Raw genomic sequence first — 11,029 nt, 5'->3', positions numbered from 1 at the left:
CTGAATAAACTGGGGTTTGCCTCAGCATGCTACCACAACCACAGTTTTGGGATGATTGTATGGTGGCACACACTCATCTGTACTAATTAATTTTACTTAGACTAGAGAGAGACCACTTCATCAGCTGTATAAGGGTATGCATAAGCTGTATGCATAAGGGTATTGAGAAATATGTAAACAGTGAGGCCATGTAAACAGAAGGCAAGAGGTCCAGTTTCAGTGCAGAGTACAAGGAAAACACATCATGACATGTCACAAACTATACTTCTGGCATTTCACTTCCTTTGGGGTCCAATTATTAACTCCCAGTCCTCCCACCAAGCTCTGCATTTGCCCTAACAGGTTACATAATTAATAAAAATAAAATAACTCAGACATAGAGAATGTGCGGCTTTTCAGAGGTGCTTGGACTGCCTTGCCCATCAGTCCAAGCTAGTGTAGTCAATAGGAATGAGGGGAGTTGTGTTCCAGGATCCAGCATATTCCTGATCCTTGATTTAAATCTTGGATCTGTTTTTTTAAGGGATGGACATCCTCAAAGCATTGGTCAGCTCAGGCAGCTCAGAAGGGACACCGCTTCTGAATACGAGAGGCTCGGGACAAGCTTCCCAGGAAAGGGTTGCTCTTCTGTCTTCCTGGCTTCCTCCACAGAGGTTAGCGTCTGGCGCTTTTGCAATCTTGGGCCTGATGGACATTGGCTCTGATCAGGCAGGGCTTTTCCTATGACAAGGAAAGGGATCAGGGTGGTGATCCTCACTCTGAAGGCTGCCTGAGGACCGTCCTCTATCGGAAGGTGTCCTTTGTTTAGAGGGCTGTCCCGTCCAATTCCAGGATAAAGCAGATGAAAATGAACCGCCAGGATCATCACTGGTTAGCTCCCAGGCAGCGGACTGAACAGACAGGCATATGGTCTTCTACATTGTGTAAGATATATTGTACTTCTAATCAAATAACAATAATAAGTTACATGACATTTATTACATGCCATTTATTATTATTTCATGTATACCCTGCCTTTTTTCCCCTTTCCTTCTCCTCTCCATTTTATCCCTACAACAACCCTGTGATGTAGGTCAGGCTGAACGTGAGTGACCTGCCCAAAGTGGGCTTCAAGGCTGAATGGAAACAGAACCCGAATCTCCCAACTGCGAGTCCTGCACTCTGACCACTGCGCCACACTGGCTGTGCTGCTAGTAATCAGTTTTGAATCAGCATCTCCGCACACGCAAGCGGACGTGCAAATATTATGCAGCGCAGCCGCGGGGGGGGGGTCCTCTTTTTTCGGGTAGTCGTGCGTGGCCCCCCCAGCCTGACGAGTGCCCCCCCTCGCCCCGCGATCTCCCAGCCGTCCCGGTGCGCGCTCCTCCCCGCGCAGCCCCGCTCGGGGCAACCCGCGGTCCGGTTAAAGCCCCACGGCGGGCCGGGCCGGGCCGGGCGCTCGCCCGGGGCGCGTTTCCATGTTAGCTCAGACGCGCTGGAGCAGAAGCGCCGCCGAGCGCGGGCAGGCCAGGCACGGCCTGTTTGCAAAGAGTTAAGGAGGCGGAAAATGCGGCTGCCTCTCTCCATAGAAACGGCGATCTCGAACCGGGGGAAACTTTATTAAAGTCCGATGGGCCGATAAGCGCCCGCGCCCGCCTTTAATTAAAGCGCAGAGGAAATTGCCGGCGCCCGGGCCCCGCGCCCCTCGCACGTTGCTTGGAGACTGTCCCCCCCCTCCCCGGGCTGCGCTCTGCCTCGACGGGTGGGGATCGTAATACATAATAATAACAACCACCGTCTTCCCGGGCGAAGGCGATATTACCCCCCGCGGGCGCGGGGTGCGCGCAGAGCTGCCATGAGACGCGGCGCGGCCCGGACGCTGCTGCTCAACATGTACCTGCCAGGTAGGGCGGGGACCGAGCCCGGGCTGCCCCGTCCAGCCGTCTGGGGCTCTCCCTAGATTGAGCGCCGGCAGGCGAGCGGAGGTGGGGGCGCCGCCGCTGCCCTCCATGTGGCGGGTCGCCCCTTCTCCCGGCGAGTCGCAGCCCCCGGCCCGTTTCTTTCCTGCCTGATTACTTCTGCGCCTAATTGCCCGCCCTCGCCTGCCGCCGTCCTCGCCCCGTGCATGCTTCTTTGGGCTCTTAAGCAGACGCGCGCAACCCTCCTCTCGCCTTCCCTCTTTAAAGCTGCCCCGACGGCTCCCGTCGGAAGTCGGATTTCCTTTTTCCTGGACGCGTTTCCTGGCTTCATAGCGGCTTGTCATTGGGGGGGCGAGGCAGAGCCGCAGAGGCGGGCGACCGGGCGACTTTGAACTACGAGTCTCATCCTAGGAAAGGAGTTTCCCGCATCCTAAGAGACATTTCTGGGTGGGAGTCGGGACGAGTTCGGGTGTGTTTGCGCTCATCCTCGTTTTTCTCTCTCCCCTTTTCTCTCTCCCGCCCCCTCCTTGCTGACCTTCTTTGCAGACCCGGTTGGGGACACTTTGTTCAAAGAAGGTAAAAACCAGGCGTGGGGCTCACTAGGGCCTGGGGTTCAAAAAGGTAAGACCGCCGCTTCCTCTTCTTCCCCTACGGCACTTCGATCAGGGTGCGGGGAAGCCCATCTAGAGACTCGCGGTCCTGTTCGGATGCCGCAAGGTTGTTCCGTTTCCAAGAGGGCCCGATTCGCTCGAGTCTGAGTTCATCTGATGCTCTCTCAGCCTGGCTCTAAATAGGACCCGCATCCTACGAGGCGGAGACTCACCTTCCAGGATCATACAGGATTCCTGTTGCCTCCGCAACATTTTGCGGCATTTCTCTGCCCTTTAAAATATCGGCAGAAACCCGGCCACTGAGCAGCCGAGAGAACCTGCGGGGGAGTGCTGGTCTTGGATTTTTGCAGAGCCGGTCCGAAAGTAAGGATGTATCCTAGTTAGAGTAGAAAACGGGAATGAAAAACAAGCGAAGCAGCAAACCAAAAGGACGACCTGCTGTTTGATATCGGACTTTGCGAGACTCTTTCGAGCCATGACCGGGTCAGTCGGATAGGATACGATTGCTGCTCTAAAACAGTTCTAACGACAAAAAATAAACACCACTAAGGGGAAAAGTATAGGAATCAAAAGAGAGCTCAGGATTCTGTTGCATAGAAATGTCGTAGAAATGTGTGGGTGCTTGCTGGTTACAGTAAGAGCGGAGCCTGCCCTATCTGAGCATGCCTTATACTGCCGTAGATAACTACTCGTTGTAATTTAGGAAAGGCTGCTCTTTGCGCGTTGACTAAGCAGCGGCTCTTCAAGGATTTGGGCAGGGGTCCTCTCCCCGAGGGGACCCGTATGCGTTGGATCACGATCCTCGTCTCTCCCAAGGAGGACTCCGGTGTATGGAAGGCTGCAGGGGTCTTTCCTAGCCCTACTTGGGAATGCTCAGAATTGAACTCCAGACTTTTCCCAACGTGGCGCCCGAGCTTTTCAAATCCCGCTTTCAGCTTCCCACTGAGGGGTAAACGGCCCGTCTCTTGCCAGGGGACGCCGCTTCCAGGACGGCAATTTCAGTCCCCCTGCTGCTTTACACACCTTCAGCTAGGCTGGCAGAGCGCAGCTGGACCACCAAGGGCCACCCCCGCACCCCATCACCTTCGGCACTTTTTTCGTCTCCTGAAATCTGTGCTGCCCGGAGACGAGCTGCCTGCACTTTTTATTCCTGAACCCCACCGTCCTCCAGGGCTGTTTCCAAAAGGCCAATGGCCCCCTCCCGCCCCACCTTTCCTGCGGCAGATCTTCACAGGACGCCAGGCACTGTTATCAAGGCGGCCACCTTTGGAGCTCCACAGCGCTCCTCTTCAGGCATCTCCGACTGCGCTGTTCAGGGCGGTTGATTTCAGCGGATCTGTTTATATTGCTTGTTCACTTTCCAGCCGCCTGCTTGACCCGAGGCCAGCGCCTCCGTGCCCCCCGCCTCGCCCCCGCCAATCGCAGCCGCCTGGAGCTCTGTGTAGCTCGAAAAGGCTCTCTTAAAACACTATTGGTTTATTGGCAAGTGCTATCTGGGCAAACTGAGGGCCTACTGAATTTCCAGGTGGCTGTATTTATTTTATTTATATCCTGCAAGTAGCCCAAGGGAGTTTGCACACTTTCTCCTCCTCTAGTTTATCCTCACCACAAGCCTATTTTTACCCTTCTCTTCCTCCTCCTCCTCATCTCTATACCGTGCAATAGCCGAAGCCTGTCCCAAGTGAGCTTCGTGGCCTGGATCTCCCGCAGTCCCAGCCTAACTCTCTTCCTCCAGTATCTGGGGCAGTGTGCTCGTGTGCACCAACTGCCGAGGAACATGGGTGCGGGAGAAGCGTGCAGCTGGGCGCGCATTCCCCGTGGGCGGCTGGCTCTTCTGTTCTTCGGCGCCTTTCCGCTCCCCGAGAAAGGGCACCGAACAAACCCGCGGTCGCGCAAGGGCCGCTCCGCACTTCTCCTCCCGCAGCTTGCGGCCTGTCCTCCGAGGCTGCCCTAGAGATCCGCTCCCGTGGAGTGAGGCCTGGAGCGGGTCGCAGGAGCAGCAGCCGAGGAGGAAAAGATTCGTGGCGTGGGCGATTTCGCTGTCTCCGTGTTTCCGTCTAGAGCAGCGAGTTAACTGAGCAGCGGCTCCAGACAGGGGATACCTCTCTCTTTCTTAGATTTCTAGAAATAAGAAAGAACGGAGATTCGAGGAAAACGGAGCCGCAGCCACGCCGATATGGTCTCTGCTTTAATAGTGCGCCGTGCAAAACGGAGCACCAGCCCAATTTGCATTTGCACTGGTCACCCCTTATCCCATCTTCATTATTTTGACAGATCCCCCGCTTGACTCCTCCCTGAAACACACATTCTTGGAGCAAAGGAACTCGACAGTCTTCGCTAGTTAAGCCGGGCAAGCCGGTGACTTTGATCCTCTTTGAGCATCTTTTGAACGAAACGCACTAAAATTCCGCAGGCTTAAATGCACGTAACCCGGATGAGCTCGGGCGGCTTAATTTGAAACAAAACAGGGCGAGCAGCGGGATTCCCGGGGAGAAGCGCTCTGGCTCCTCAGCCAAACAGCGGCCCGATCCAGCCGCGAGCGATCCACGTCCCCGGCCCAGCGAATCCCCACCGGCGCGTTTCAGCAAACGCACCGGCAGCCCGGCGCTGGGCGGACTCGGCGCGCCCCGTTTCGCCGAGCGGGGCGTCCGTCTGTTTACCCGGAAGCCCGTTCCGCTGGGTCTAGTGAGCCTCGCCACCAGGCAAGAGAGGCGAGAGCGCAGCCAAGAAAACCAGTTCTGCAGCCCTATTTACCTAGTGGATGTTAATCCCATTTTACTCCTCTGCAAATATGTATTAGGGGCAGAGTGGCCGACGCGATGCCTGGCTGGAGAAGGGGTGGCGGCGGCGGCGCTTAATGGGCTGGGTGTAATTACAGTCTGACTGACGTCGATGGCCGAGGTCAGTGGTAGGGACGACACCGGATATAACCTGGTTGGACTCACGTTTAAGAAAAATTGAGGCACGGTCAGAGAGAGCCCTTCTCACTCGGTCGGGGCCGATGCCAGCCTTTGCGGATGGCGCGCTCCCGTTGGCTTCACCCACAACGGCCACCGTTCGCAGCCACTGGGCGATCTCACCGGCGGTGATGGCCCTTGTGGGTCACTGCATCTGGAGGGCGCTCTGTTGGGCAGGGTTGCGCTAGCTTCATTTCCCGTGAAGCCCCTTTCCCTGGGCAGTTACTGAAGATAAACTAATCTGAAGGGGATGCTGCTGGCATGAGGAAGATCAGCGCTTGCACCTCTTTTGAATGTATAGACCGCTTTTGCATAGCAATTGACACAGCCGACCAAAGAACCTGCCTGGTTGCCCATAGTTACAGAGGCTCATTATTTTAACTTTTCATGCTTGTTTTGAATTTAGTGTCTTTTGCATCAGGGCAGTGGACCCGACCTCGTGATGGTGCTGTGCTTTAAATACATTTAAAACGTGAAGGTACACATGTTCAAAGTTATTGTTTTGAAAGGTATATCTTGTGGGGGTGGTATTTTGTTTTGTTTTGTTTTTTGAAATGCATTGTGTGCTGCACAGCTGAAGTAATGCAACTTGGCCTTCTGGACTGTGAGGAAAACTAAATCATTAAATCCAGTGTCCAAAATTACTTCCGTTTCATGCCATCCAACGAACTAAACAACTCATTTCAACAGTATGAATATGGCAACATTCGAATTTTGTTCCAAATAGGCAAAGATTGATAATCAAAACACAACAGTGATTGATTTTACTTCTTTATTATTAGAATACGGAAGCTGGAAACCAAAGCTCTTCAGTCACAATAAAGGAAAGAATTTCCTAGCAGGTCGTATAGTTCCATCCATGCTTACTTGGAAAGAAGGCGCTCTGGTTCTAGTGGGCTTATACACACGTAGGCATGTTTGGGATTGCAGCCGCACTCATTAGGTGCACAGGTGGTGGGGGGGAACAATGAAAGAGTGCACTGCAGTTGAGTGGTTAAAAAGGAAAATCTGATTTTATTTCCAAGAGCTAATATATCCATCTACTCCCCTGGGCTGCCTGACCTGTGTGGTATTTTATGACCTAGATCTTGCTCAAAGTATATTTGCAAGTAGGATGCAATTCACAGTTTTGGAAAACAGGTGCATGTGCAGAACGGAGCAACACAGAACACGTCTGAAAACCAAAATCTATATGACATTGGTGTATTCTCACGTAGCACTTTTTATCTGCAAATTTCTGTATCCTGAGGTTGCCAAAGAAATAGTAAAAGATAAAAACAAAAGCAAGAAGATCCAGTTTGTGCGAAAGTCTCAAAATTCAAGAAGACCTAGTCTAATAGAGGCAAGAATTCAATGGGACAAAATGATTAAGGAATAACCAATTGCGTGAACATAGCCACAAGATCCTTCACGTTCTTTGTCTGGTTTAACTGTCTAACAGCGATCTGGCAAGGCTGAGAGATATGACTTAGTTTAAGCCACTGCTACCCCAATTGATGTATGCTTTCTCGAAGGAAGCCACATTCAGTTCAGAAGAGTTTACTTGCAAGTAAGTGTACTTAGAATCGCAGGATCTGTAAAGTAGTTTTTTCCTTAAAACACACACAAAACCCTAATCACTGATGCGGGGCAGCGGGGGGAGGGGCGGCGGCGGCGGGGGTGGATTAATTTTAAGCACAGGATCATCTCTTCTATAAGCAATTAGATTTTTCAACAGCCGAGGAAGTGTATTGTAGACCGTTAATATTCATCACTTTAACATCGGCATGTCAGCAACATATTTTTTAAAGAACGTCTCCTTCCCCCTCGTCCTTTTCTTTGCAGTGAGAGTTAAGATGCGGTGAGAATACACCTACTATTTTTTCCGTGGTGGGGAAATGGTCTACCCGTTTGATCTGTTGAACCATCCCTTCTTCTTTTTGCAAAGAATTCGGATCCGCTCTTGTTTGCTTGAATGCAGACTGGAACTGCTTTTCGGTGCAGTCCCGATCCAGCTAGAGCGAAAAGCATTTTAAGTCGCGTTCCTCTCAGCTGGAGAGTTGCGGCTACGAGTCCCTATGCAGAAATCCGACTGAAATGCAGAGGACTTACTCCCGCTTAGAAGTGCTTAAAAATGACTGGATCCTTCTCTTTGTGTCAATATATAGGAAATGTGTACGCCTTTATTCTTATCGAGGCCATGCACACATTCCGTGGGAGGATGGTCTAGAAATCCGCCTTCATTCAGTGGGGCTCTCTCTCGCGTAGACATCTATAGGAGTGCACCGTTGTCGTTCTTAAAATGTCGGATTTCGAGATCTCCTAAAAGCCTGCATACTTACTGGGATCAGATACCAGCTACGTGTGGATCTTCCTTGCTCTGACAGGGCAATCCTTTGTGTCTACTAGGAAGGAAGGCATATTGCGTTCAATGGGATTTCCTCCCGGATAACTGTGCGTAGGACTGCCGCCTACATAGAACACGGTTATGTCTCCAAAATGCAGTTAACTTGGACAGGAAGATGAGAAGCTAAGCCAGCCCCGAGAGATGGGGCGGAGGGAGCGGTTTCTCCTCCGGAGTCCTTGCCACGGAGCAAGGCGGGGACCGGGTGGGATTTCCTCGGCTCGTGGCATGCGCGCTGCTATCCGTGGCCTTGCCAGCGACTACGGAGGGCGAAGCCGATTCTGAACCCCAAATTTCCGTGACAGGCTGAGCAACGCGGGCCTCCAAACGGCGAGGAGCGCCCTTGTGCTTCGGGCGCGGAAAGGATTTAATTGAGGGAACGATCTTAGGCATATTTCGTCAGAAAAAAAGATCTCCGGCTCCTAGCATTTGACTTAAAACATCAGGGGCTCCTGATCGGAGCTCCTAGCTTTTATTTTTTGAGCTGACTTGAAACCCTCAACTGCTCCTGACTTATCCGAAAGCCACCTTCCTTGCCATATCTTGCACCTGATTTATGTATGCAGCAACAGTAATCGCAACTGATAGATGACATTTTGTAAGGGTCTCCTAGTTTAAAAATAAATGGGATGAGAAGGAGAGAGAGAGCGAGAGAAAGAAATGTATAGCTTGCTTACCTTTTCTCTTTCTCATCCTATTTCTTTTAAATCTAGGATTAGGGCTGGGGTTAAGTGCTAAGAGTGTTACCATTTAAATGGCTTGTGTGAAATACTTTGGGCTTGTCTGCAAGGCAAGACAGAATGCTAAAAGGGGACTGAATTTGTTAAGCTTTCTTGTATGTCTTTTGTTTCTTCATTCACATTCAGTCACCTAACCCACCAGGGCCTTTCTTTTTAACATTCTGAGAGTTCCCAGAGCTAAAGTTTCATCTAAGGCAGGCAATTTTTATTTGCAGTTTTATGTGCTTGTGTATATATTCAGCAATGGGGAGTCTGCGGTCCTTGGAGGTCTATATCTCATAGGTCTACCAATAGTTCCCAGGGTACTTCCGATCCACAGTGTTCTAGAAAGGATGCAAAGGCCATGGTTTCTACTGGCAATGGTTAAGCAGACAACTTTTAAAGTAATCACCCCAGTGCACTGTTCCTGTGTGTATGTGCATGTGTTCAACGGGAGAAAATGTTTCTAGACGGCTGGGTGTTGCTTATTGCCCAAATGTATGGCCAGTGCTACTAGCTTTGATGGTGCTCTAAGTAACAATCTGGATGCACAGAAATCCAGTGTTCAGGTCTTTGCTGTATGTACACAGGCTGCTGACAAGCATTATTATCCACGGTCAAAGTTTTGCATGTGTATATAAATTTGCCAGTCTGATGTTAGCACTCCATGCATCTGATGAAGTAGTCAGCATGCACAAAAGCTGATGCCAGAAAAAATGTGTTTGTCTAGTTGTTGCAAGTTTCTTGCACTGCAACTCTTTGAATTGTTGTGCATCATTTCAGAATGATACTGAATAATGATGACTGATGACAGATTCAAAAACAAAGCGATATTAGTCAGGGTAGGGGAGGGGTAATATTTAGTGGTTCCAACTTTTGCCTATTAATAAATGAAAGAACGATCCAATGTATGCTAAGACAGGGGGGAAAGGCCTACAATTCCCAGCATGCCACAGGATTGTGCCCTTAACTGATTAGAGATGTTGCTAAGCGTGATCATAAAGTGAAAAATTGAAATAGAAGCAGCTTGATTTTATATAAATGTTAATATAAGCAAACCTCAGTACAGACATTTTTTTTTTTTTTGAGGGCAACTATAGTCCAGGAGTAGAGTGCCCATTTTGCATACATAAGGACATAGACTGTCCCTAGAAAGACTCCTGCCTCAAACTCTGGAGATCATTGCCAATCAATGAGTAAGATAATACTTAATGAAATGGATCATAGTTTGACTTGGTGTAAGACATTATGAGACAATGTGTGTAACAAGACCGCAATAGTTTTCTTTTAAATGAAACACAAGCCTAAGAACGTACACTTTTGTGCAGTGGGGTAGCCGTGATCTTCCCCTTACCAAGCATTTTCTTGTCACAACCTCCTCCAACTACCTTTTCTAGCAGAGAAATTTGTAGGGGGAAGCAGGGTTGTTTTTGGAGGGGGTATTTAAGTGGAAACTAGATAGCTGGGTTAAATGCCTCTTCCCTCCTCAGTCTGGATGCCGGTCCTCCACCCAAAGTAAACATCTCCCCAAGATACTTTTAAAGAGAATTAATGTGTTCTTCCATCACTTTGTGATGTGGTTGACCCCTCCAAAAGGGCAGAAGGAATAATGATGGATATGAAGGAGGAGCCTTCCCTAGCCTCACGTCCTGCAGGTGTGTTGGACAACAGCCCCCACCATCCCCTACCATCCCAACCTGGCTTAGCCACATTGTCTGATGGCAGAAACTGTAGCCCGACACATCGGAAGGGTGCTAAGTTGGGGAAGGCTGCATCATGCATTGAGATATCACCACATGCAACACTTCCTGCTCCCCCAAAGGGCAACCATTTCCATGCTAATGGGACACAGAAATGCAGCATGCCATCACATGTCAACAAAGAGTAAAACATGTCTATTTGCTCTTCTCTCATTGCTGCTTTAATGACATCTTCTATTTTTCATTATTCTTACTGAATTTTTCTATGATTTAATCTGGAAGTCTGCTGGGGGACCTTTTTGAACCAAAAGTGGGGTAGAAAGTCTCATGTTATACCTGTTGGGATAGACAATACATGCAGGAAGGGATTGGATGCCTCCCTAGCTTTTTTCAGCAGTAACTGCACCTGTGTTCAGCATCACACTTGGAGTGTTTGAGACTGAAATTTCCTAAAGTCCTCGTGCAGCTATTCCATATTTTCCCTCCTTCCTCCTCCTCCCACCCCTCCCCTCCTCCTGACACATCCCAACTGGGGGAGCAGCAGCATTTCTGCTTCCTTGGCCCTGTGCCCAGGATATTTTGTTCTTATGAATTTCTTCCCTGTATACAGATAAATCCTGCACTGGAACAATCTTTCATATTCACTGATGTACATGCTCTTTTAAATTATCTTCCCATACATGCTCTTTAAATTGCTTTTAAATTAATGGTCAATATAAATGTACCTCCCATGTGTTTTTTGACAACTAAGGGCACAATCC

The 11,029-nt window shown here is 49.8% G+C and overlaps 1 protein-coding gene across 1 annotated transcript in view; it reads left to right on the top strand.

The window, feature by feature from the left end:
- Positions 1 to 1,834: 1,834 nt before the first annotated feature.
- Positions 1,835 to 11,029, top strand: part of FEV (FEV transcription factor, ETS family member) — an 11,528-nt gene continuing 2,333 nt past the window's right edge. The window contains exons 1-2 of the mRNA XM_044438425.1: positions 1,835 to 1,883; positions 2,445 to 2,519. Coding sequence (XP_044294360.1) covers positions 1,835 to 1,883; positions 2,445 to 2,519 — 124 coding nt within the window. The remainder of the gene's footprint in view (positions 1,884 to 2,444; positions 2,520 to 11,029) is intronic.

The sequence above is a fragment of the Varanus komodoensis genome, unplaced genomic scaffold, assembly GCF_004798865.1.
Source record: "Varanus komodoensis strain SLA01 unplaced genomic scaffold, ASM479886v1 scaffold32, whole genome shotgun sequence".
NCBI lineage: Eukaryota > Metazoa > Chordata > Lepidosauria > Squamata > Varanidae > Varanus > Varanus komodoensis.
This window is presented reverse-complemented; position numbering and strand designations above follow the sequence as displayed.